General features: G+C 44.5%; 1 protein-coding gene across 1 annotated transcript in view; it reads right to left on the bottom strand.

The window, feature by feature from the left end:
* LOC141107567 (complement C4-B-like) overlaps positions 1–27,972 on the bottom strand; it is a 179,969-nt gene that overhangs the window by 45,752 nt on the left and 106,245 nt on the right. Inside the window, exons 30-33 of the mRNA XM_073598404.1 lie at positions 25,771–25,939; positions 18,387–18,553; positions 14,656–14,811; positions 6,507–6,566 (exon numbers count right to left, since the gene is read on the bottom strand). Coding sequence (XP_073454505.1) covers positions 6,507–6,566; positions 14,656–14,811; positions 18,387–18,553; positions 25,771–25,939 — 552 coding nt within the window. The remainder of the gene's footprint in view (positions 1–6,506; positions 6,567–14,655; positions 14,812–18,386; positions 18,554–25,770; positions 25,940–27,972) is intronic.

Genomic DNA, 27,972 nt, shown 5'->3' with positions numbered 1-27,972 from the left:
AGTAGCCAATAGCTGCCCTAGCGTGGGTTTTTGTCCGTCGGACTAGCACACAGACGAGCGGATTTCGGGGTCCGTCATAGTTACGACGTAAAGATTTGAAGCATGTTTCAAATCTAAAGTCCGTCGGATTTGAGGCTAAAAAAGTCCGTTGAAAGTCCAGAGAAGCCCACACACGATCGGATTACCAGCCAGCTTTAGTCCGTCAGCGTCCGTTGGACTTTTGTAGACGAAAAGTCCGACCGTGTGTACGCAGCATAAGTGTCTGCTGTCTCATTCCTCTGCTACCAGCATCAATCACTTCTGACAAGTTTTCCTGACACCAAGAGAAAAATGGTGACAGGGGAGGGATCTCCAGCTAATTGACAGCCTCAGCTCTGTTCCTCTGTAAAAGGGGGGGGGGGGGGTCAATTCTCTCTAATCAACTCTCAGAGCTCTCCTCACTGATATGACTTCAGTTCTCCGCCCCCTGTTTTTCAGAGCTGAGAGATCCTGTGTAAATTCTGCACTTTGAATGTATGTATGGAAAATCAGTTGTAGATAAACAGGTACAACCTATGTAGGGGGATTTCTTTCATCTCTGTATCACCTGAGGTCAATCACTTCACTGGGTATATGTAAGGGTTTACAGCAACTTAAAGGCTGGCCTCCAATTTTAAAGATGAACGTACACCATGTACACTTGGAAAAAAGGGGAAAAAAACTGCGCTTTGGTAAGGTGTACAAAAAACAAAAATTAAGCTGCAATTCCACTATGTAACATAAACACAGTATAAACAAATGGGAAAACAGTTGGAATCGCGCTAGAGAGGACCACAATAGTCCTTAAACGTGTATGAATAGACAATATAAATGAAGTGAAACATAAATGATAACAAAGTAGTAGTAAATGGCTTAATATAATAATAAACTAAAGTCCATGTGTCAAAAATAATTCACCAATGTGATGTATAAATTCATGTCAAACGAAAAATCTTGCTGTGAAAGGAAAAGTGCTTGATCCACCACCACAGGTAAACAATGGCCGCTTACCAGAGACCCAGTCTCATTCTGAGCGTTGCTGTGTGGACACCTGTGGATGTTAGGCTGTTTAAAAGTTGGTGTCCCAGCCCCTGTCAGCTTGAATCTCTCCACCACGATACCAAAGTCCTTGTTGTGCCACTACACTCTAAGGCTCCCGGTCCATCGGATGTCATCCGGAACGCCTTACTTCTAAACAGCTCTCATTGATCCTCTGTAGTGGGGGATCATGGGTCTCTGGTAAGCGGCCATTGTTTACCTGTGGTGGTGGATCAAGCACTTTTCCTTTCACAGCAAGATTTTTCGTTTGACATGAATTTATACATCACATTGGTGATTTATTTTTGGCACATGGACTTTAGTTTATTATTATATTAAGCCATTTATAGTCGATCGACTACTACTTTGTTATCGTTTATGTTTCACTTCATCTATATTGTCTATTCATACACGTTTAAGGTCTATTGTGGATTGGTGACCATATACCAGGACACAAGTCCTCTCTAGCGCGATTCCAATTGTTTTCCCACCATGTACACTTGCACCATAACTGTTCTCCAGTTAACTCTCGGGTCCCCATGACAATGTACATCCTTCCAGTAACTTGCATTTAAGAGGGACACGCTGAGCTCTGTCCACATCAACCTGTCCAGCAGTTTCCACTACTATTCCTCAGTAGCGGAGTTTGCCCCGCCATTCACTCTGTGCGGACTCCACACATGCACCAGACTTAACTCTTGACCTTCGGTACCTCTATACAGGATGGGGACCCCTGTGGGGCGAGTCCACTCCTGTTGCTATGGGAGACAGACCACGGCGGAGAGAGCGCCGACAACATCTCCCTTGCTACTAGAGGGTACTCCACCTATAACAGATGCACACTACCCACAGGCTGCTTTAGCTGAATTGAAGACTTCTGTTACCCCTGTTAACCATTTGCTGCACTGCACCAGGATGACTCGAGTGCTGTTCCTTCATACCCCAACGTGTTAGTGACCCAAAGCTGTAGAAACGTGATGGTTACTTGCATTGCATTCCTTTAAATAACTTCAGATCAGGCAGAAGGCTAGTTTCAACGCTTTACTTAAGAAAGCCTCCAATCATACAAAGTCCCTAATATAATAAACAATTCTTGTCCCTACTTCCCTAATCTCAAGCTGTGTGCTGCCCTGGCATACCTGCAAAGACAGCATCCATGTACTAAAAGAGTCTATCGGTGGCATTCCCCAGTGGCTGATGTCTTTGGGGAGGAACCCAGGTCCCGATGACTTCCTACATCACGGAAGATTAGCAGAAGTTAGCGATAGGCTTTCTCTCCCCTAGGTCTCTGGGCTCCATGTTCTCTGTCTCCAGACCGCTATCCCTCTTTTATAACACAGGACCACTGGGTCGGACCCAAAGAAACCCGCCAAGTATAAGAACCGGGAAAAACATTAACCCATACCTTCCTGTCTAAGGCAGCACCTAACTAGCTTAATTGCAACTCGCTTACAAGTTGGTCTTGGTACTGTCTGCATCAGAATAAAATTGGTGTGCAAGAAGGAAAGGGTCAAAAGCAGAAAGGTCAAGATTCACTTTTTTTATGACTTCTATGTTGTAAAAATCCAACACATTTTGGGGTTCAAGGGGCCCTCCCACATCAGGACTTAGTGAGGTTATACCGGAATGATAGAACTGGGGGGGAGCCTGAGGGGTAATTAGTTTGATGACTGCTTTAGATTCTGGCCTAACCGGACTAATTACCCTTCAGGATCTCTCCAATTTTTGGAGTTTCTCTTGGTCTGGTCTGGCCTTGTTCAAATGTAATAAGCACTGATGAAGGGAGGCCCTTTGAACTCCTGGATAAAAATGCGTTGGAAATTTGCAACATAAGGCCTCTTTCACACGGATGATCCGTATGTCCGTTTTTCATCCATCCGTTTTCGGATGAAAAACGGACATACAGTCATCCCTATGGAGCGTCGGATGTCAGCGGTGACATGTCCGCTGACATCCGACCCCGCTCCGATCCGAAAAGTGTAACGGAGGAAAAACCTACTTTTCCCTCCGTTTTCGGATCGGATCGGATGACGACGGACACTACGGACCGTCATCATCCGATCCCCCCATAGGGGAGAGCGGCGCTCTGACAGGTCCGTAGCTGCACAGCGTGCAGCGATGCACCTGTCATCTTCCTGCTCAGCGGGGATCGGCGGAGCGATCCCCGCTGAGCCAGCGTGTGTTCACGGGGCGGATCATGACTGATCTGCCCCGTGTGAAAGAGGCCTAAGAGTTGTAAATCTAAAATGTATACGTTCTGCTTTTCTTGCTTTCCTCCTTGCACAACCTGTCCCTTCTAGAAGAAAGGGCCAACTTCTAACCACTACTCCAGAGAAAGCTCTTCAAAACTAAAAGTAATTGCAAACCTACAATGCCTTGCAAAAGTATTCACCTCCCTTGGCTTTTTACCTATTTTGTTATATTACAGCCTTTAGTTCAATGTTTTTTTTTTATCTGAATTATATGTGATTGATCAGAACACAATAGTCTAAGTTGGTGAAGTAAAATTAGAAAAATATATACATAAAACTATTTCTCAGAAATAAAAAACTGATAATTGGCATGTGCGTATGTATTCACCCCCTTTGTTGCGCAGCCCATAAAAAGCTCTGGTGCAACCAATTACCTTCAGAAGTCACATACGTAGTGAAATGATGTCCACCTGTGTGCAATCTAAGTGTCACATGATCTGTCATTACATATACACACCTTTTTGAAAGGCCCCAGAGGCTGCAACACCTAAGCAAGAGGCACCACTAACCAAACACTGCCATGAAGACCAAGGAACTCTCCAAACAAGTAAGGGACAATGTTGTTGAGAAGTACAAGTCAGGGTTAGGTGATGAAAAAATATCCAAATCTTTGATGATCCCTAGGAGCACCATCAAATCTATCCTAACCAAATGGAAAGAACATGGTACAACAGCAAACCTGCCAAGAGACGGCCGCACACCAAAACTCATGGACCGGGCAAGGAGGGCATTAATCAGAGAGGCAGCACAGAGACCTAAGGTAACCCTGGAGGAGCTACAGAGTTCCACAGCAGAGACTGGAGTATCTGTACATAGGACGACAATAAGCCGTACACTCCATAGAATTGGGCTTTATGGCAGAGTGGCCAGAAGACAGCCATTACTTTCAGCAAAAAACAAAATGGCACGTTTTCAGTTTGCGAAAAGGCATGTGGGAGACTCCCAAAATGTATGGAGGAAGGTGCTCTGGTCTGATGAGCCTAAAATTTGACTTTTTGGCCATCAAAGAAAACGCTACGTCTGGTGCAAACCCAACACATCACATCACCTAAAGAACACCATCCCCACAGTGAAACATGGTGGTGGCAGCATCATGGTGTAGGGATGTTTTTCAGCAGTCGGGACTGGGAAACTGGTCAGAGTTGAGGGAAAGATGGATGGTGCTAAATACAGGGATATTCTTGAGCAAAACCTGTACCACTCTGTGTTTGATTTGAGGCTAGGACGGAGGTTCACCTTCCAGCAGGACAATGACCCCAAACACACTGCTAAAGCAACACCTGAGTGGTTTAAAGGGAGACATGTAAATGTGTTGGAATGGCCTAGTCAAAGCCCAAACCTCAATCCAAAAGAAAATCTGTGGTCAGACTTAAAGATTGCTGTTCACAAGCGCAAATTATCCAACATGAAGGAGCTGGAGCAGTTTTGCAAGGAGGAATGGGCAAAAATCCCAGTGGTAAGATGTGGCGGCAAGCTCATAGAGACTTATCCAAAGCGACTAGGAGCTGTGATAGCTGCAAAAGGTGGCTCTACAAAGTATTGACTTTAGGGGGTGAATAGTTATGCACATTTACTTTTTTTTTTTTATTTTGTCCTATTTGTTGTTTGCTTCACAATAAAAAAAAAAAAAAAATCTTCAAAGTTGTGGGCATGTTTTGTAAATTAAATGATGCAAATCCCCAAACAATCCATGTTAATTCCAGGTTGTGAGGCAACAAAACACGAAAAATGGCAAGGGGGTGAATACTTTTACAAGGCACTGTACATATATTTTAACAACAAACATGTATACTTACCTGCTCTGTGCAAAACCAACCCAAATCCTCCTCTTCTGGGGTCCCCTGACAGCGCTCCTGGCTCCTCCCCCCTGCTGAGCGCCCTCATAGCAAGCCGCTTGCTATTGAGGCACTTGTGCGGGCTCAAGCCTGAGCCATGCTGTGTGTATCCATAGACACATACAGCATGACTTGGCCCCACCCCCGCTCTCTGCTCACTGGCCAGTGGCTCCCTCTACTGCCTCCATGTCCAGTGAGGAGAGAGGGAGCGGAGAGAGAGCTGCTACTCTTGGACATACTGGATCAAGAACAGGCTCAGGTAAGTATAAGGGGGGGGGGGGGGGGGCTGCATACAAAAGGCTTTTGTACCAGATTGCATAGAATGCATTAAGGTAAAAAACTTTTTACCTTTAGCACCGTTTTAGGAGCCGACTGAGTAAATCTACTACCTTAAATCAGTGGTCATCAACCCTGTCCTCAGGACCCACTAACAGGCCAGGTTTGCAGGATAACTGAAATACATCACAGGTGATATCATTTGCTGCTCAGTGATTGCAGTATTCTAGTCTGCATCTCCCCAAGGTAATACATAAAACCTGGCCTGTTAGTGGGTCCTGAGGACAGGGTTGATGACCACTGCCTTAAGGAATGTGTAAAGCCAACACTTCATATTCCTGATATGTGCCTGCTGTACCATGTACTTGTATGTGAATGTATCCTGTTCTCTTTGTATTGCTACCTTTATGTGAAATTCCTGATGTTCCTGCCAGTCCCTCTGCTTTCCTATTAAAAACTGACCACACTTAGCAGGAGAGCACAGCGTGGTCAGTTCTCTAGCTGTACTGGGAACTCAACCTGTTCTCCTCCAATGAGCAGACTTGTCCTGCCATGCTCCCCCTGCACAGGTATTCACCGGGAAGATCAGTGTACTGCTGTTTCTCCTCCCCCAACTCTTATGCAGCCGAGAATTTGATTTTTTTTTTTTTTGATTTGAGATAATGTGATTACTTATATAAAAAGGAAAAAGGGTATGTATACATTTCTTTTATGTCTATACACAAATCTTTTGCCTTTCATTTCTATTTTAAACTGAATAGGTTGTTTTTCAAGGTGATCATTAAGGCTTGGGTTTACACTATTGCTGACCTGAAATGGAGAACAGGGACGCCCCGGACCTCTGCTGTGAACCGCTCCGTGCCTTAGTGTGAACCCAGCCTTACAATAACTTTAAGGGGTGGCATTGCATGTTAGTACACTGCATTGTTTTGTGTTACATAATATGGGTCACATACGATTATTGGCGTATAACGTATTTTTACTTTTTTACCACAAAGAAGTAAATGGGCCCTTTGGCACACACAAGCCAAACTTAATCTATAGTCAGGAATAATAGTATATATATATATATTATTGCCATACTCACCGTTAAAATACCTGTTCCTTTTCCAGATACCGTCACTGTAAATTTTTTCCCCATAGATCTCTGTGGAACAAAACAATTATTTAGAGTTTGGCATGTTTTATACAAATCCTTCCCCTTTAGCCTCTCCCTCCAAGTAAACCACTTGAAGACCAGGCTTTTTCTGGCACTTTTTGTTTACAAGTTTAAATCAGTATTATTATTTTTTTTGCTTGAAAATTACTTATAACTCCCCCCCCCCCCCCCAAATATTATACATTTGTTTTTAGCAGAGACCCTAGGGAATAAAATGATTATCGTTGCAATTTTTTATGTCACACGGTATTTGCCCTGCAGTTTTGTAAATGCAATTTTTTGGGATAAAAATACAGTTGAATGAATAAAAAAGAGAAACAAATGCAATGTGAAAGGTGATGTTACATTGAGTAAAAAGATACCTAACATGTCACGGTCATGGAGTGGCGACAAACTACGGTACTTAAAAAGCTCCATAGGCAACACTTTAAACGCCTTTACAGATTACCAGTTTAGAGTTACAGATGAGGTCTAGTACGAGGATTATTGCTCTCCCTCTAATGTTTACAGTGATACCTCACATGTGTGGTACGAATAACATTTACATATGCATGCGCGGCTTACGTATGCGTTCGCCTCTGCGCGCAGATGGATGGTGGGGCACTTTGAAAAAAAAATTATTACAGTGCCCTTTAAAAAGTATTTATACTCCTTGAAATTTTCCACATTTTGTCATGTTACAACTAAAAACATAAATGTATTTTATTGGGATTTTATGTGATAGACCAACACAAAGTGTCACGTAATTGTGAAGTGGAAGGAAAATCATAAATGGTTTTCCCAATTTTTTTACAAATAAATATCTGAAAAGTGTGGGGTGCATTTGTGTTCAGCCCCCTTTACTCTGATACCCCTAACTAAAATCTACTGGAACCAATTGCTTCAGAAGTCACCTAATTAGTAAATAGAGTCCACCTGTGTGTAATGTAATCTCAGTATAAATACAGCTGTTCTGTGAAGTCCTCAGAGGTTTGTTACAGAGCCTTATGGCCCGTACACACGATCCGAATATCGTACGACAGATCGTACGACCTTTTTCGCAAGTAGAAATTGAATAGGTAAATAAAGTCACGAAAATTCTCGTACGACAGAAAAAAAAAACGGAAGTGATGTCATGTGTTGTAATGTATTTGTATTGTATTTTCGGATGACAACTATACTGACTAAACGAAAATCGTACATAAGGAAAATTTTCGTGCATGTCCGATCGAGTAATATCAGATGAACTGTCATGATTGGCTGTCGAAAGTAAAGCACACGAACCGAAAATTGTACGATTCTTCCTCGGACCACAGTTTTCGTACGATATTCGGATCGTGTGTAAGGGCCATTCGTGAACAAACACCATCATGAAGGCCAGGGAACACACCAGACAGGTCAGGGATAAAGTTGTGGAGAAGTTTAAAGTAGGGTTAGGTTATAAAAAAAATATCCCAAGCTTTGAACATCTCACGGAGCACTGTTCAATCCATCGTCCGAAAATGGAAAGAGTATGGCACAACTGCAAACCTACCAAGACATGGCCGTCCACCTAAACTGACAGGCCGGGCAAGGAGAGCATTAATCAGAGAAGCAACCAAGAGCCCCATGGTAACTCTGGAGGAGCTGCAGAGATCCACAGCTCAGGTGGGAGAATCTGTCCACAGGACAACTATTAGTCGTGTTCTCCACAAATCTGGCCTTTATGGAAGAGTGGCAAGAAGAAAGACATTGTTGAAGGAAAGCCATAAGAAGTCCCGTTTGCAGTTTGTGAGAAGCCATGTGGAGGACACAGCAAACATGTGGAAGAAGGTGCTCTGGTCAGATGAGACCAAAATGTAACTTCTTGGCCTAAAAGCAAAACGCTATGTGTGGTGGAAAACTAACACTGCACGTAAACCTGAATACACCATCCCCACCGTCAGTGGCGGATGGTGCTCAAAATTTTTGGGGGGGCACAAACAAACTGAAAAATTCTGAAAAAAAACCCCCATCAATTGCAGCCTCACTGTACCATCAATCGCAGCCACTGTGCCATCAAACGCCATCACTGTGCCCATCAAACGCTTCCACTGTGGCCATCAAACGCAGCCACTGCACCATCAAACGCAGCCACTGTACCCATCAAACACTGCCACTGTGCCCATCAAATGCAGTCACTGTACCCATCAAACGCTGCCACTGTGCCCATCAAATGCAGCCACCATACCCAGCGAACGCTGCCACTGTGCCCCATTAAATGCTCCCACTGTGCCAACAAATGCTCCCACTCTGCCCATCGAATGCTGCCACTGTGCCCCCCCCCACCCGCTGTCTGCCCGGCACTCACCCTGTCTCGGTGGGGCAGCGGGTGACGGCGGCGGGCGGTGTCCTCCATGCTCCTCTGCTCCCCGATGTCCTCGATGTCTTCTTCTCCTGTCCTCTCCTATGATTGTACGCCTGATAGTCGTCCAATCACAGTGCCTGTTGTTTCAGCCAATCAGGTGACAGGTAACAGACCCGAGCACTTGATTGGCGGAGAAGCGGTTCAGTGTTAGGAAAGCGAATATTCATTCGCTTTTCCAACACAGCTGGGTGAACTGCAAGCGTCAAGCATGGCGCTCGCTGTTTACCTTTTTTGATGCCCATTAGAGCCTATGGCTCTAATCAGGTGCTTAAAAAAACACCTCGCCGCTGTAATTCAGGCGCCCTGTGCCTGAAAAGGGGCCGAGCACCTGAATAGGGGGTGGCAGCGGCGGCCATGGATAGATTGATGCAATGCATGAATCTATCTATTGGTAATAGAGGGGGTGGCTGGAGAGAGGGCGTGGCGCCCGTGCGCCCTTATGGACGCACCACCACTGCCCACTGTGAAACATGGTGGTGGCAGCAACATGTTGTGGGAATGCTTTTCTTCAACAGGGACAAGGAAGCTGATCAGAGTTGAGGAGAAGATGGATGGAGCCAAATACAGGGCAATCTTAGAAGAAAACCTGTTAGAGTCTGCCAATGACTTGAGACTGGGGTGGAGGTTCACCTTCCAGCAGGACAACGACCCTAAACATACAGCCAGAGCTACAATGGAATGGTTTAGATCAAAGCCTATTCATGTGTTAGAATGGCCCAGTCAAAGTCCAGACCTAAATCCAATTGAGAACCTGTGGCAAAAATTCCCCTGTTCACAGACGCTCTCCATCCAATCTGACAGAGATTGAGCTATTTTGCAAAGAAGAATGGGCAAAAATTTCCCTCTCTAGATGTGCAAAGATTCTAGAGACATCCCCAAAAAGACTTGCAGCTGTAATTGCAGTGAAAGGTGGTTCTACAAAGTATTGACTCAGTATAAATGCACCCCACGCTTTTCAGATATTTGTAAAAAAAAAAAAAAAAAAAAAAATGAAAACCATTTATCATTTTCCTTCCACTTCACAATTCTGGTCTGATGGGTTTCGACTAACTAGTCTTTAACTGGGGTCTAGTTAGTCGAAACGCGTCGGACCAGCACCTCCTGCTTCCCATATTGCTTTTAATATTTTTTGTAATCATTTTTATCTCATATCCTAAAATTCATTATATGATATTTTTATCTCCAATAAACTAACATTGGTTGACCTGCGTCATGTGGAGCTTCCTTTTTTCTTTTTTCCCCTATTCTTGAGCACCGATGACTACCCTCTGATTACCACCATTTTTGGATCGGTTTGGCTGCTGATTGCTCTGGAACCAACGTCTTGGAACTATCACCCAACCTTGAGTGGATTGGAGTTGCAGTCTTTGTGTTACCATCTAGCCTGGCATCACCTCATCACCGGGGATCCAGTACTATAAGCCTATTAGGCGCACTGCCATACGGTATGTGCCTCCACCTGGTTCGGTAAGAGTACCCACCCTCTCATCTGAATATTTTTAATGTTTATCAGTGCATTTCTGGTCCATTTTGACCACATGTTTTCTGCTTCAGTTGAAGATTGAAGAGAAAGTTTTCCATCCATTGGACTCTATACATGTGGACATTTGGTCATTGGATTATTGTAGTTCATCACAATCCTTCCACATCACCTTGGTGTACGGTGATTAAGGGTTGTGTAAGGTCATTTCCATATAACATCTTACGTTACAACATGTTTGCTATTTTACGTTTGCAAAAAACAATTTTTTAATCTAACATTTTTTACATTAATCTGTATTTGGAGGCATTGCAATTTGAACTACCTTCTCAAATGTATGTCTCCTGATGCTTGGTAATCCAAGCTATGTCTTTTTTCATGTTGATTTGTTGCCTAAAAATAGCTGGTAAAGTGATTGTAAAGTCTTTAAAAAAATAACAAACGTTATAATTCCCGCCTCTGTACAGTTGGTTTTGCACAGAGCAGCCCCAATCCTCCTCTTCTCGGGTCCATGTTAGCTGCTTCTGGCTCCTCCCTCCTGTTGAGTGCCCCCACAGCCAGCAGCTGGCTATGGGGGCACCCGAGCCAAGTCACAGCTCCCTGGGTCCATTCAGACACGGAGCCCCGACCCGGCCCCGCCCCCTCTCTGCCCTGATTGGCTAACTGGCTTTGACAGCCGCGGGAGCCAATGGCACCGCTGCTGATACTCAGCCAATCAAGAGGAGAGTCCAGGATGGCTAAGACAGTCGTGGACATAGCTGGAGAGAGATGGGGCTCCCCGTTCTGTCAGGGGACTCAAGTGTGATCACCTGTTCCTAGTGATCAGGAACAGCGATCTCTCTGTACTCCCTGTCAGTCCACTCCCCCCCCCCCCCACAGTTAGAAACACCTCCCTAGGGAACATTTAACCCCTTGATCGCCCCCTAGTGTTAAGCTCTTCCCTACCAGTGTCATTTATACAGTAATCAGTACATTTTTATAGCACTGATCGCTGTATATATGTCACTGGTCCTAAAAAAGTGTCAAAAGTGTCCGATCTGTCTGCCGCAATGTCGCAGCCCCGCTAAAAATCGCTAATCACCACCATTACTAGTAAAAAAAAAAAAAAATAATAATAAAAATGCCATAAATTTATCCTCTATTTTGTAGACGATATAACTTTTGCGCAAACCAATCAATATACACTTATTGCGATTTTTTTTACCATTAATATGTAGCAGAATACATATTGCCCTAAACTGATGAAGAATCAGTTAGCCGGGGCTATCACTAGACAAACTAGGCATCCGCCTAGGGCGCACTGCTACCTAGGACGCCCGGCCACTGGTGTTCCTACTCTCTTCTCTCTGCAGCAAGCAACTAAGTCTCAGCATCAGCAGGCAGCTGACGCTCCGTTTGCACATAGTGTTAAAGGCGCAGCAGTGGCGGAGGACTGTGTCTGTGTCCCGACTCCTGAATGAGTGGAAGCAAGCAAACTTTTATTGTTGGGCACGGTTAGGTTGCATTTGATGGGCGCTTCATTAAAAAGGTGGGGTGTACATGGGCAGGGCAAAGGGGATGGAGTCAGGGTGGAGTTAAAGGGGGGGGGGGGGGGTGGCACAATTAGGTTTCGCCTAGGATGTCAAAAATCCTTGCATCAGCCCTGGTTACAAACATCTGACTTACATATGACTCACAATGAAGAGAGACAACCAGGGCTGGTACAGGGATTTCTGACACCCTAGGCGAAACCTCATTTTGCTGCTCCCGGGCTCCACCCCTGAACTCCACCCTCTTTTCCCTGCCCATGTATACCCCACCTTTTTAATTAAGTGCCCATCAAATGCAGCCCACCAGCGCCCATCAAATGCAGCCTCACCTGCGCCCTATCAAATGCAGCCTCACCAGCGCCCATCAAATGCAGCCTCACCAGCGCCCATCAAATGCAGCCTCACCAGCGCCCATCAAATGCAGCCTCACCTGTGCCCATCAAATGCAGCCTCACCAGCACCCCATCAAATGCAGTCTCACCAGCACCCATCAAATGCAGCCTCACCAGCGCCCATCAAATGCAGCCTCACCAGTGCCCATCAAATGCAGCCTCACCTGTGCCCATCAAATGCAGCCTCACCAGCTCCCATCAAATGCAGCCTCACCAGCTCCCATCAAATGCAGTCTCACCTGCGCCCATCAAATGCAGCCTCACCAGCACCCATCAAATGCAGTCTCACCAGCGCCCATCAAATGCAGCCTCACCTGCGCCCATCAAATGCAGCCTCACCAGCGCCCATCAAATGCAGCCTCACCAGCGCCCATCAAATGCAGCCTCACCAGTGCCCATCAAATGCAGCCTCACCAGTGCCCGTCAATAAATGTTTGCTTGCTTCCATTCATTCGGGAGTCAGGACACAGACACAGTCCCGCACCGCCGCTGCGGCTCTGACACTATGTTCGAACGGAGCGGCGGCTGCCTGCTGATGCTGGAACTTAGTTGCTTGCTGCAGAGAGAAGAGAGTAGGAACACCAGTGGCCGGGTGCCCCTAGGCAGCTGCCTAGTTTGCCTAGTGGTAGCACCGGCCCTGGAGACAGCAGGAAGTGAGAGCAAATCTGCCCCTTGGAAGCAAAATTCACTCCTATTAGGCCCCTTTCACACGGGCTGTCTGATCAGGTCTGCCTGTCAGTTTTTCAGGCGGACCTGATTGGACCCTCCATTCACTCCTATGGAGCACCGGATGTCAGCGGCGACATGTCCACTGACACCTGCTGCTATCTGATCCTGTCTGTGAAATCCGAACCGATGGTGGTCCTATTTTCCGTCCATCTGGAGGATCGGATGGGATCGGATGAAAACAGACAGGAGATCCATTTTCATCCCATCTCATCCCATCTCCCCATAGAGGAGAGCGGGGCTCTGACAGGTCCCTCTCAGCTCAGTGAGTAGAGACAGACTTGTCATCGCCTGCTCAGCGGGGATCAGCTGATTGCCCGTGTCAAAGGACCCTAATGCCCCGTACACACGATCGGACATTGATCGGACATTCCAACAACAAAATCCATGGATTTTTTCCGATGGATGTTGGCTCAAATTTGTCTTGCATACACACGGTCACACAAATCTTGTCGGAAATTTTGAGCGTCAAGAACGCGGTGAGGTACAACGCATACGACGAGCCGAGAAAAATGAAGTTCTATAGCCAGTGCGGCTCTTCTGCTTGATTCCGAGCATGCGTGGAATTTTGTGCGTCGGAATTGTGTACACATGCTCGGAATTTACGACAACGGATTTTGCTGTCAGAAAATTTGAGATCCAAATCTCAAATTTTGTTTTCCGACAAAAAATGTCCGATGAAGCCTACACACGGTTGGAATTTCCGACAACAAGCTCCCATTGAACATTTGTTGTCGGAAAATCCGATCGTGTGTACGGGGCATACGGGGCGTTATTTTGAGAAAATGGTGTCTCCACCGAAGCTTTATCACCAATCCTTCTTTCCACAAGAACCCAAAATTTTCAAAATCCAATTATCATTGGGACAGAAAGTGAGGTGAAATCTTCTGCACAGGGGCACAGAGAGCAAAACAAACCTTACAGGGGTGATAACCCTTCCCTATGCTATCCAAAAAAAAAACTTTTTTTGGCTGGAGTTGCACTTAAAAAATGTACCTGTTCCAACTTACTTACAAATTTAGGAACAAACCTAGAGAACCTATCTTGTTTGTAACCCAGGGACTGCCTGTATGTAACACATTGCAGCTTACCAGTATTGAGATGAGGTGGCTGCATTTGTTTTCTTTTTTCAGGCTAAGAACATATTTTCTGAAAGTACAGAAGGGGGGAGAATTTTCTGCTAGGTAGGGGAGATCATTTTTGCAGTATAGGGGGTGACGAGGAGGCTAATTTCACTTTGCAAAGCCTCGTGGCCACAGCACAGGCACACACCCATCTGCTGCCATTGCGGCTTAAGATCGGAGGGTGGTAAAAATGCAGCTCAACTGTGTTGTTGCTGTGTATGTCCTCATTGGACAAAATTTCCCATGACTTCTGATTGCACAATGCAGCCTAGATAGGAAGTCTGGAGTAATTCCCCAGCAGACCACATACAACAAAAAAAACCTAACAGAGAGTCTAATCCTTCTCGATTTCTAAAAACAAATCCCGAGGTTGGGGATGGATCTTTATCACATGACTTGGAAAGTTGGGTTGCACTTGCCCAGCACTGAGCACAGCCAGGAGTGCCAGCCACAGACCTTACCAGCTCTTCCTGAATGGAGTCATCATTGCGGAGATGGAATGTCTGTTTTTGAGATCTTTCCAGGGAATTAACCTCCACTGTTAACTCCTCTCCTCGGCTATCATCGGAGTTTACGATCCAATATTCGGAGAGAGCTTCTAGCGCCATGACTGTGTCCTACAGACAAGATAACATAAAGCAGGTATGGGTTAGGTTCATCTAAAGCATGTGTTATAAAAGGGAATGCCAGGGAGCAGGAGTTTCCAGCATTGGTATTTTCAGGAACGGTTAGTCTACGCAGCAGAGGATTCCGACACAGGATAGGTGACTATGCAGAGAAGAGCTAAATTTGCTTTAGGAAGAGTTAGTTTTAGGATTACAGGGAGGGTTAGTGTTGGGGTTACTATTGGGGTTACAGGGAGGGTTAGCGTTAAGATTACAGGGAGGGTTAGTGTTAGGGTTACAGGGAGGGATAGTGTTGGGGTTACAGGGAGGGATAGTGTTGGGGTTACAGGGACGGTTAGTGTTAGGGTTACAAAGAGGGTTACAGGGACAGTTGGTGTTAGGGTTACAGGGATGGTTAGTGTTAGGGTTACAGAGAGAGTTAGTGTTATGGGTACAGAGAGGGTTAGTGTTGGAGTTACAGGGAAGGTTAGGGTTACAGGGAGGGATAATGTTAGGATTACAGGGAGGGTTAGCATTAGGATTACAGGGAGGGATAGTGTTAGGGTTATAGGGAGGGTTAGCATTAGGATTACAGGGAAGGTTAGTGTTAGGATTACAGGGAGGGATAGTGTTAGGGTTACAGGGAGGGTTAGCATTAGGATTACAGGGAGGGATAGTGTTAGGGTTACAGGGAGGGTTAGCATTAGGGATACAGAGCAGGTTAGTATTAGCATTACAGGGAAGGTTAGTGTTAGGATTACAGGGAGGGATAGTGTTAGGGTTACAGGGAGAGATAATTTTAGGATTACAGGGAGGGTTAGCATTAATATTACAGGGTGGATTAGCATTAGGATTACAGGGAGGGTTAGTGTTAGGGTTACAAGGAGGGTTAGTGTTAGGGTCACAGGGAGGGTTAGCATTAGGTTTACAGAGCAAATTAGCATTAGGATTACAGGTAGGAATAGTGTTACGGTTACAGGGAAGGTTAGTGTTAGGATTACAGAGCAAATTAGCATTAGGATTACAGGGAGGATTAGCATTAGGAAGACAGAATACACTGATCAGTGCTGCCAGTTACAGCCTACAGCACTGATCGAGCAACAAAAACCCAACAGTGCTATTGTACACAAGTCGATCGGTAGATAAACTTCTGTACAACCACAGTGCCCATACATGGAATGAATTTCTGGCTGGTCCCTGCCGAATCAGCCGAATTTTAATCCATTTATGGTTTTAGTGTTAAGATTACTGGGAGGGTTGGTCTGAGGGTTACAGTAAAGGTTAGAGTTGGGGTTACATGGTGATTTAGGGCTATGTAGAGGGCTAGTTTTAATATTACATGGAGGGTTAATGTTAGGGTTACAGAGAGTATTAGTATTACAGGTAGGGTTAGTTTAAAGTGGTTGAAAAGGCAGCAGGTTTTTTATTTTTTATTATATTCTATGCATTAAGATAAAACACCCTCTGTGTGCAGCAGCCCCCTAATACTTACCTGAGCCCCATCTAGTTCCAGTGATGTTGCAGGAATGTCTTGGCTGCCCGGGGACTCCCCTCCTTATTGGCTGAGACAGCAGCGCGGCGCCATTGGCTCCCGTTGATGTCAGGGGGTGGGGTTGGGCCGCGGCTCCGTGTCTGAATGGATACACGGAGCTGTGACTCAGCTCGGGTCCCCCCATAGCAATCTGCTTGCTGTGGGGGCACCCAACAGGTGGGAGGGGCCAGGAGCACAGAAGAGGGACCCAAGAAGAGGAGGATCTGGGCTGCTCTGTGCAAAACCAACTGCACACAGAGCAGGTAAATATAACATGTTTGTTATTAACTAAAGAAAAACGAAACTTTAGTATCACTTTAAGGGTTACAGAGATGGTGGATGGTAGGGGCGACAGGGAGGGGTAATGTTAGGGTTATGGGGAAGGTTAGTGTTACAGAGAGAGTACATGTTACAGGGAGGGTTAGTGTTAGGGTTACAGGGAAAGTTAGTGTTAGGGTTACAGGGAAGGTTAGTAATAGGGTTACAGAGAGGGTTAGTTTTAGGGTTACAGGGAAGGTTAGTGTTAGGGTTAAAGAGAAGGTTAGTGTTAGGGTTACAGAGAGGGTTAGGGTTACAGGGAAGGTTAGTGTTAGGGTTACAGGGAAGGTTACTGTTAGGGTTACAGGGAAGGTTAGTGTTAGGGTTATAGGGAAGGTTAGTGTTAGGGTTACAGGGAAGGTTAGTGTTAGGGTTACAGGGAAGGTTAGTGTTAGGGTTATAGGGAAGGTTAGTGTTAGGGTTACAGGGAAGGTTAGTGTTAGGGTTACTGAGAGGGTTAGTGTTAAGGTTAAAGACAGGGCTAGTGTTATGCCTTGTACAAACGAGCTGACTTTGACGGACTGAACTCCGAAGGACTTTTCGACTCAAGTTCAGACGGAGTTCTGACGAAACGGACTTGCCTACACACGATCACACCAAAGTCCGACGGATTCGCACGTGATGACGTACGACCGGACTAGAATAAGGAAGTTCATAGCCAGTAACCAATAGCTGCCCTAGCGTCATTTTTCCTCCGTCGGACTAGCATACAGACGAACGGATTTTTCGATAGGATTCGGGACCGTCGGAAAGATTTGAAACATGTTCTATTTCTAAAGTCTGTCAGCAAAGGTCCGATGAAGCCCACAAACGATTGAATTGTCCGGCAGATTCGTTCCGTCGGACCTTTGCTGTCGAAAAGTCCGGTTGTGTGTACGTGGCATAAGGGTTACAGGGAAGGTTAGTGTTAGGGTTGCAGGGAGGGTTACTGTTAGGGTTACAGGGAAGATTAGTGTTAGGGTTACAGAGGGAGTTATTGTGAGAGAGGGGGAGATTATTCTTACAGTTACAGGGGGAATTAGTGTGAAGATGACATAGAAGACTAGGATTAGGGTTATGTGGAGGGCTATTAGGAGGGCTAGTGTTAGAGGGAGGGTTAGTGTGAGGGAAGCTTTGGGTTAGGCCATTGCTCTCTGTGCTAACAGCTCTTCAGCAAAACCTCCCAGCAAAGAACTCCCAACATTAAAAGCTAATGTACTGGGAATGCCAGCCAAAGCAATTCAGAACTGCCAACATTAACATTTTGTAGCTTTCACATGTTAAAACTGAGGCTCTACAAAAGCCCTGATTTTTAAATGTTCTCCTGTTATCAGTTAAATAATTTGGGTGGAACCAGTGGTCTCTCTGCAGAGCCTCTGATAGAGACTCTGATTTAAGGGAGGACTCTGATGGGAACTCCTATGTAAGGAGGAATTTGGATGTAAGTGGCGTCTTTGATGGGTACTCTGATGCAAGGGGGAGGGGGGGGTTGCTGATGAGCTCAAGTTTATTTCAAATTTGCTTTGGTTTTTTTTCTGTTCCAAATTATATACTGATTGTAAAAAAAAGGGATGCAGATCCTGCAACTTTCCTCATTAAAATCCTTCAGCAGCTGATTGATAATTATAAAATCACTCTCTTTCACATTCATTTTTCACATGGACATAGACAAAAATCTATTTCTTCAGAATAACAAAAGGTAGGAATCTGTAATGAAGTTTGTTCAAATCTGCTCTTTAATTCTGCCCTTTCCTCTTACCTGGGTAGATTTAAATCCCCCGCCATAGTTCTGCTGCTCGGAGAGCCAGGTGTACATATCTTTTGTACTGGGATGGTCCTTATGAAGCAGAGCCGTCAGTAAAGCATACGAAGTTGCTTCAACAGCAAGAGCTGTACCTGTAGGGCCGAAATGCAGCTCACCCGGCTCTACAAATAAGATAGTAAAGAAATGTTGTAGAAATAATCATACTTCATTGAAATGCTTCTGAACTGTGTTTGTAGTTAAAGGTTCTGTCCATCTGCTAAATTATATCCTGGCAAAATCTCCTCCATTTAAAATATTTATTTGTGAAGAACATCAGATACAGCCAACAATTTTCTCCTAATGACAGAGTAAATGCTATTCCTGGAGAAGGGGGGAATGCTTTTCATCCAAAATATGTTAGCCGTATCTGATGTTATCAGGTCCTAATTGCAAAGTACAGGCTAGCCCTGAAGAAGGAGGAGTCTTTTTCTGCCAAAACGTGTTGGCTATATCTGATGTTATCATGTCCTAATGGCAGAGTAAATGCTATTCCTGAAAAAGGGGGGAATCCTTTTCAGCCAAAATATGTTGGCTATATCTGATGTTATCAGGTCTTAATGGCAGAGTAAAGGCTAGCTCTGAAGAAGGGGGGGTCCTTTTCTGCTAAAACGTGTTAGCTGTGTCTGATGTTATCAGGTCCTAATGGCAGAGTAAAGGCTAGCCCTGAAGAAGGAGGAATCTTTTTCTGCCAAAACATGTTGGCTATATCTGATGTTATAAGGTCTTAATGGCAGAGTAAAGGCTAGCTTTGAAGAAGGGGGGGGTCCTTTTCTGCAGAAATGTGTTGGCTATATCTAATTTTATCAGGCCTTAATGGCAGAGTAAATGCTATTCCTGAAGAAGGGGGGAATCCTTTTCAGCCAAAACATGTTGGCTATATCTGATGTTATCAGGTCTTAATGGCAGAGTAAAGGCTAGCTCTGAAGGGGGGGTCCTTTTGTGCTAAAATGTGTTAGCTGTGTCTGATGTTATCAGGTCCTAATGGCAGAGTAAAGGCTAGCTCTGAAGAAGGAGGAGTCTTTTCCTGCCGAAACGCGCTGGCTGTATCTGATGTTATCATGTCCTAATGGCAGAGTAAATGCTATTCCTGAGGAAGGGGGGGAATTCTTTTCAGCCAAAACATGTTGGCTATATCTGATGTTATCAGGTCCTAATGGCAGAGTAAAGGCTAGCTCTGAAGAAGGGGGGGTCCTTTTCTGCAGAAATGTGTTGGCTATATCTGATGTTATCATGCCTTAATGGCAGAGTAAATGCTATTCCTGAAGAAGTACTATTTTACCACCTAGGGGTGGGACTTTGAAGGCAGAGGAGGGTGACAAAAATTTGTAGTAAAATATTACATTTTAATAGTATCAAAAAAGTACATATAGTAAAACAGACCAGTGTTAAAACATAATTATATGCTTAAAATGAATAAGTTGCTACATAGAAGTAACGCAAAGGATCATATATAACAATATGATGCATGTGAACTGGTATAAATCTGCATTCACAGTCCCGGATGCCTGATGTTATCATGTCCTAATGGCAGAGTAAATGCTAGCCCTGAAGAAGAGGGGAATCATTTTCAGCCAAAACATGTTGGCTATATATGATGTTATCAGGTCTTAATGGCAGTAAAGGCTAGCTCTGAAGAAGGGGGGGTCCTTTTCTGCCAAAACGTGTTAGCTGTATCTGATGTTATCAAGTCCTAATGGCAGAGTAAAGACTAGCCCTGAAGAAGGAGGAGTCTTTTTGTGCCGAAACATGTTGGCTGTATCTGATGTTATCATGTCCTAATGGCAGAGTAAAGGCTAGCTCTGAAGAAGGAGGAGTCTTTTTCTGCAGAAATGTGTTGGCTATAGCTGATGTTATCAGGCCTTAATGGCAGAGTAAAGGCTAGCTCTGAAGAAGGGGGGGTCCTTTTCTGCCGAAACGTGTTAGCTGTATCTGATGTTATCAGGTCCTAATGGCAGAGTAAAGGCTAGCCCTGAAGAAGGGGGAGTCCTTTTCTGCCAAAACATGTTGGCTGTATCTGATGTTTATAAGGTCCTATAAGCAGTGTGAAGGCTAGCCCTGAAGAAGGGAGAATCCTTTTCCACCAAAACGTGTTGGCTGTATCTGACATTATCAGGATCTAATGGCAGAGTAAAGGATAGCCCTGAAGAAGGCTGAATCCTTTTCTGCCAAAACGTGTTGGCTATATCCCTACATACCCAGAAGTTGTCCACCTGTTGAGTGATTTACTATCGTGATCAGGAGCAGCAGCCTGGCCTAGAACCAGGTGCCTACCTTGAACACAAATGAAACCCCAGCGAGGAAAACACACTTTTTATTCTTTATTTATTTGAACAAATCTCTACTCACTCCAGTCTAGTGCTATCATACACCTATCAGACTGTACTCCCGCTAGTGGAACAGTACAGTATAGTCAGAATTCATTCATTTATTTATTTTATATCTTTATATAGCAACTATTATAGGCGTGAGATGATGTCCCTGGCATCCTCACACTATACTACTTAAATCTGAATGGTTCCAACAAGATCTACATGTTTTTTTATTTCTAATGAAATTAGCATGAGCACCAATACCTCTTTTGTTATCAGCTGCCTGTACACTCAGGCTGAAAAAGGGAGGGGTACTAGGAGCCAATCGGGCTTTGCTGCAACGCACATGTGCATTGCAGCAGTAAGCATGTTGAGAGAAGAAGAAAGCAGGGTGATGACTTCATCAGGGATACTTCTGCTGCCTCATTGTCTGGTCAGCAAGCTGGGGGTGTGGCTTGACAGACTGACTTGTGCTGTTGCAGGTCAAAGTTCTTGCTGTAGTGTCTGGTACAAATCCTTTGGCAGTTCCAATTTCATTCAAATGGTGACTTAAAGGGTATGTAAACCCCAACAACTGCCCTTCCGAAGTGCAATCAGTATTAATCTACAAAACGCCAACATTTTTGAACGTTCACAGCTATGGCTAAGGCAGGATTGGCTGAAACCCATCTGCACAGAGGAACATTAAAATGTGCTGGTGTTTTGCGGCCAGTTAGCGGTGTTATCAGCCTTGCACTGTGGACTGCAGAACATCTCCGCCCTTTGGTATGTATGTGAGCAGAGGGTGGGTATCCTGTGGTCCTAACACAATTCCTGTCCTAATGTGACAATGTTGCTCCCTCATGGGTACAGTACAGTGAGCTAGTGTTGTCACCATAGGACAAGAAGTGTGTTGCTGGTAGAATCCCCTGATTAAAATACAGGGACAGAAGCCCGTAAAAATAAAATTAATGCAGCCACCATATCCAAGGACTGGTAAGCTGCAAAATATTTCATTATTCTTCTTGGGTTTCGAAGACTTTAAAATAAAAAATTTCTGTGTAAATGCCTCGGTGTTCACAGATCTGTTTTAAATAACCCCTGTAATGTGTCTAATGTGTATATTTCTTATGAATGTAAGCTCCATCTAGTGACCATAATGAGGTATTTTCCAGAACTACCTAAAAAAAAAAAAAAAAAAAAAAAAACAAAAAAAAACACATTTTGGCCACTAGATGGAGCTGTTGATCATAAGAAATACACATATTAGACACATTATGAGAATTATTTACGTCAGCTGTGAGAATACTGAGACATTCTCACAGCATTTTTAAAATAGAAATAAACCCCTATGTCTCTTATCTTAATTGAATGTAAAGGTTAATTTTATTTATAAAAAAAAAAAAAATTAATACTTACCTGCTCTGTGCAAGGGTTTTGCACAAAGCGGCCCCGATCCTCCTTTTCTGCGGTGCCCCGGTGGCGCTCCTGGCTCCTCCCCTTTATTAGGTGCCCCCATGGAGAGCCGCTTTCCCTGGGGGCACCCATGCAGGCGCTCATGAGTCCTGCTGCTGCGTCCATTGACACAGACAGCAGAACTCGGCCCCGCCCCCCCGACTCCCGTGTCACTGGATTTGATTGACAGCATTAGGCGCCAATGGCTCCTGCTTTTATCAGTCTATCCAATGAGGACCTGAGACAGTGGCTGGAGCTGCTGGGCTCATGCACATTGCTGGAACAATCGGGTTCAGGTAAGTAAAAGGGGGGCTCGGGGGGGGGGGGCTGCAGCACAGAAGATGTTTCACCTTAACGCATAGAATGCATTAAGGTGAAAAGCCATGAGACTTTACAACCCCTTTAAGTTCTAGTTTTCACCAGCTTCAGTCACTAGAGGGTACGTACAGAAACCCGAAGAATAAAGAAGGATATCAAGGGATATACTGGCACCCTAGGAAAATGATTAATACAGCAAGGGAACCTTGAGGAAGATGGGCTACAGCAGCAGAAGACCACACCGGGTGCCACTCCTGTCAGCTAAGAACAGAAAATTGAGTCTACAATTCGCACAGGCTCACCAAAATTGGACAATAGAAGATTGGAAAAACATTGCCTAGTCTGATGAGTCTGGATTTCAGCTGCGACATTCAGATGGTGGGGTCAGAATTTGGTGTAAACAACATGAAAGTATGGATCCATCCTGTCTTGTATCAACGGTTCAGGCTGGTGGTGTAATGGTGTGGGGGATATTTTCTTGGCACACTTTGGGCCCCTTAGTGCCAATTGAGCAGCGTTTAAACCCCACGGCCTACCTGAGTATTGTTGCTGACCATGTCCATCCCTTTATGACTACAGTGTACTCATCTTCTGATGGCTCCTTCCAGCAGGATAATGCACCATGTCACAAAGATCAAATCATCTCACCACTGGACAATGAGATCACTGTACTCCAATGGCCTCCACAGTCACCAGATCTCAATGCAAAAGAGCACCTTTGGGATGTGGTGGAACGGGAGATTTGCATCATGGATGTGCAGCTGACAAATCTACAGCAACTGCGTGATGTTATCATGTCACTATGGACCAAAATCTCTGAGGAACGTTTCCAACACCTTGTTGAGTCTATGCCATTAAGAATTAGGGCAGTTCTGAAGGTAAAAGGGGGTCCAACCGTTACTAGCCTGGTGTACCTAATAAAGTGGCCGGTGAGTATATATGCAGTGCCTTGAAAAAGTATTCATACCCCTTGAAATTTTCCACATTTTGTCATGTTACAACCAAAAATGTAAATGCATTTTGTTGGGATTTTATGTGATAGACCAACATAAAGTGGCACATAATTGTGAAGTGGAAGGAAAATGATAAATGGTTTTCAAAAATTTTTACAAATAAATATGTGAAAATTGTGGGGTATATTTGTATTCAGCCCCCTTTACTCTGATACCCCTAACCAAAATCTAGTGGAACCAATTGCCTTCAGAAGTCACTTAATTAGTAAATAGAGTCCACCTGTGTGTAATTTAATCTCAGTATAAATACAGCTGTTCTGTGAGGTCCTCAGAGGTTTTTTTAGAGAACCTTAGTGAACAAACAGCATCATGAAGGCCAAGGAACACACCAGACAGGTCAGGGATAAAGTTGCGGGGAAGTTTAAAGCAGGGTTATGTTATAACAAAAAATCTCAAGAACATCTCACAGAGCACTGTTCACTCCATCATTTGAAAACGGAAAGAGTATGGCACAAATGCAAACCTACCAAGACATGGCCGTCCACCTAAACTGACAGGCCGGGCAAGGAGAGCATTCATCAGAGAAGCAGCCAAGAGGCTCATGGTAACTCTGGAGGAGCTGCAGAGATCCACAGCTCAGGTGGGAGAATCTGTCCACAGGACAACTATTAGTCGTGCTCTCCACAAATCTGGCCTTTATGGAGAGTGGCAAGAAGAAAGACATTGTTGAAAGAAAGTCATAAGAAGTCCAGTTTGCAGTTTGTGAGAAGCCGTGTGGGGGACACAGCAAACATGTGGAAGAAGGTGCTCTGGTCAGATGAGGCCAAAATTTAACTTTTTGGCCTAAAAGCAAACCGCTATGTGTGGCAGAAAACTAACACTGCACATCACCCTGAACACACCATCCCCACTGTGAAACATGATGGTGGCAGCATCATGTTTGGATGCTTTTCTTCAGCAGGGACAGGGAAGCTGGTCAGAGTTGGTGGAATGATGAATGGAGTCAAATACAGGGCAATCTTATGCCGCGTACACACAACCGAACTTTGACGGACTGAACTCCGAAGGACTTTTCGACGGAGTTTAGACGAAACGGACTTGCCTACACACGACCACACCAAAGTCCGACAGATTCGAACATGATGGCGTACGAAGGGACTAGAATAAGGAAGTTCATAGCCAGTAGCCAATAGCTGCCGTAGCGTCGTTTTTCGTCCGTCGGACTAGCATACAGACAAACGGATTTTTCGATAGGACTCAAGTCCGTTGGAAAGATTTGAAACATGTTCTATTTCTAGGTCAGTTGGAATTTTCGACAGAAAAGGTCACATGAAGGTCCGATGAAGCCCACACACGATCGTAATGTCTGACAGAATCGTTCCGTCTGACCTTTTCTGCCGGACAGTCCGCTCGTGTGTACGCGGCATTAGACGAAAACCTGTTAGAGTCTGCAAAAGACTTTAGATTGGGGTGGAGGTTCACCTTCCAACAGGACAAAGACCCTAAACATACAGCCAGAGCTACAATGGAATGGTTTAGATCAAAGCATATTCATGTGTTAGAATAGCCCAGTCAAAGTCCAGACCTAAATCCAATTAAGCATCTGTGGCAAGACTTGAAAATTGCTGTTCACAGACGCTTTCCATCCAATCTGATAGAGCTTGAGTTATTTTACAAAGAAGAATGGGCAAAAATGTCCCTCTCTAGATCAGGGGTGTCAAACTCAATTTCATCGTGGGCCGCATCAGCATTATGATTGTCCTCAAAAGGGCCGATTGTATCTGTAAGATTAGATGTCCAGCGCATCCCCTCCCCTTACATTAGATCTCAAGAGCCACCCCACCATCAGAAGTGGAGTCCCCCACTCTCCCTAACATCACAGTGCACCCCCCTTTCCTTATGCTGCTGCTGGGAAGAAGCTGGATGCATTGCTTGAAAGCAGAAAGTAGGGGTCTGGAGGAGGACCAGAGGAGGGCTGGAGCTCTCCTGCAGCTGCAGGAGAGGTGTGAGGGCCACATGAAATGGCCGGAGGGCCGGATTCGGCCCGCGGGCCTTGTGCTTGACACCTGTGCTCTAGATGGTCAAAGCTGGTAGAGACATCCCAAAAAGACTTGCAGCTGTAATTGTAGTGAAAGGCGGTTCTACAAAGTATTGACTCAGGGGGGCTGAATACAAATGTACCCCACACTTTTCACATATTTATTTGTAAAAAAATGTGAAAACCATTTATCACATAAAATTCCAATAAAATACTATATATATATAAATATTGCACACTGTATATTGTAATAATATAATAAAAAAATAAAATAGTTCATTACTCACTAGACCCTCCTTGGGCTTTGGACATCAGTTTTTTGTAGGCTTTGCCCTTCAAAATGGAGTCACTGGACGTGAGAGCGAGGGCGTAGGCGGTAATAGCCAGGGGGTACGGCTCAGACAAGGAGTCCAGCGAGGTGCGCAGGTAATCAATTGCTTTACTGATGCTGCCTTTCTGTAACAGCAGAAAGAGAAGAACACAGGAACGTTAAAGGGAAACTATGACTTAAAGCGGAGTTCCGGCCACGGCATTTTTATTTATTTTTCTGGCATCCCATCATAATGCATTAATAACCAAAATAAAGTCTATATTTGTTTGCTATTTTTCTGAATTTTTTTTTTTTTTTTTTTATACTTACAAACAATTAAGAAAATCCTCTTCTAGCCGTTGCCATGATGATTGTGGGCATGTGAAGCCCAATTGCAACCACTTCCCGGATTTGCGATGGAGAGGTGCATGCTGAGTAACCAGCATGCACCTCTCAATCTCGCACATGCGCGATGCTCCGCTGGCCATAGCGCCGATTGTTTAGAAAGTTGCCATGACAACGGGCGGCGACGGAGGAAGGTCCCGCCCCATTGTTATGGCAACATAGATGTGATCCGCCTTAAATCGTGTCATTTCCTGTTGGGAAGTAACACGATTTTTGCTCACAGTACTGCCCACTGACTCCTAGGAAATGTGAGTCATTATTAGGTGAGGGAGGAAGTGATGTGGAGCTCCGCCGACCCGGAAGTGGCAGATTAGGAGCCACTACATAGCAACAGGGCGTTTCTGGTGAGTTAAAAAATAAATTTCCCCCCACATGTTTATTAACACTATGAAAGCACTGTACATATGTAAAAATGTTTTTTTAGGGTGGAACTCCGCTTTAAGCCTAGGAAAAATCTTTTTTAGGTTTTGGATAGTGTAGTGCAGCGGTCTCCAAATATTCTAAACAAAGGGCCACATTACTGTCCTTCATACTTTAGGGGGGCCAGATTGTGGCCAGTGGGATAGAAAATGTCCTGGATTCAGTGGAACTAAACAATGCCTCAAACTTGGTGGTCAGTGGGAGTAAATCAATTACAAAGCTCCTCTTGTCAATAGGAGGAGGAATAGTGCCCTATTATTGGTTGGAGGAATAGTGCCCCATCATTGTTATTGGTTGGAGGAATAGTGTCCCATCATTTGTGTTAGTGGGAGTAATAGTGCCCTATCATTGTTATTGGTTGGAGGAATAGTGCCCCATCCTTGGTATTGGTTGAAGGAATAGTCCCCCAACATCGGTATTGGTTGGAGGAATAGTGCCCCATCATTGGTATTGGTTGAAGGAATAGTCCTCCATAATCGGTATTGGTTGGAGGAATAGTGCCCCATCATCTGTATTGGTTGGAGGAATAGTGCCCCATCATTGGTATCGTTTGGCGGATAGTGTCCTATAATTGGTTTTAGTAACAGGAATTATGCCCCACTATTATTGTCCTCTGGGGTGAATAGTGCCCTAAGGGCTGGATAAAGGCTAGCACAGGGTCAAATCTGGCCCATGGGCTACAGTTTGGAGACCACTGGAGTAAAGAGACTAGCCTCACCTTTACTCTTTCCACAATTAAAAAAATGGCCATACATGCACTTTAAAATGCAGGGTAAAGTTGAATTTAAAGTGTATGTAAACCCTAACAATGAACTTCTGTTATTTGCTTACTTAACCACTTCAATACCGGGTATTTTCACCCCCTTCCTGTCCAGGCCAATTTTCAGTTTTCAGCGCTATAACATTTTGAATGAAAATTGCGCGGTCATACAACACTGTACCCATATGAAATTTTTATCATCCCCCCCCCACAAATAGAGCTTTCTTTTGGTGGTATTTGATCACCTCTGCGGTTTTTATTTCTTGCGCTATAAACAAAAGAAGAGTGGCAAGTTTGAAAAAAAACACAATATTTTTTTACTTTTTGCTATAATAAATATCCCAATTTTTAAAAAAAAAAAACTAATTTTTTTCCTCAGTTTAGGCCGATATGTATTCTTCTGCATATTTTTGGTAAAAAAAAAATAAAATGTAATAAGCGTATATTGATTGGTTTGCGCAAAAGTTATAGCGTCTACAAAATAGGGGATAAATTTATGGCATTTTTATTATTTTATTTTTTTACTAGTAATGGCAGCGATCTGCGATTTTTATCGTGACTGTGACATTATAGCGGACAAATCAGACACTATTT

The sequence above is a fragment of the Aquarana catesbeiana genome, linkage group LG09, assembly GCF_042186555.1.
Source record: "Aquarana catesbeiana isolate 2022-GZ linkage group LG09, ASM4218655v1, whole genome shotgun sequence".
Classification (NCBI taxonomy): Eukaryota; Metazoa; Chordata; class Amphibia; order Anura; family Ranidae; genus Aquarana; species Aquarana catesbeiana.
The sequence above is the reverse complement of the archived record's forward strand: the minus strand, read 5'-3'. Positions and strand labels throughout refer to the sequence as shown.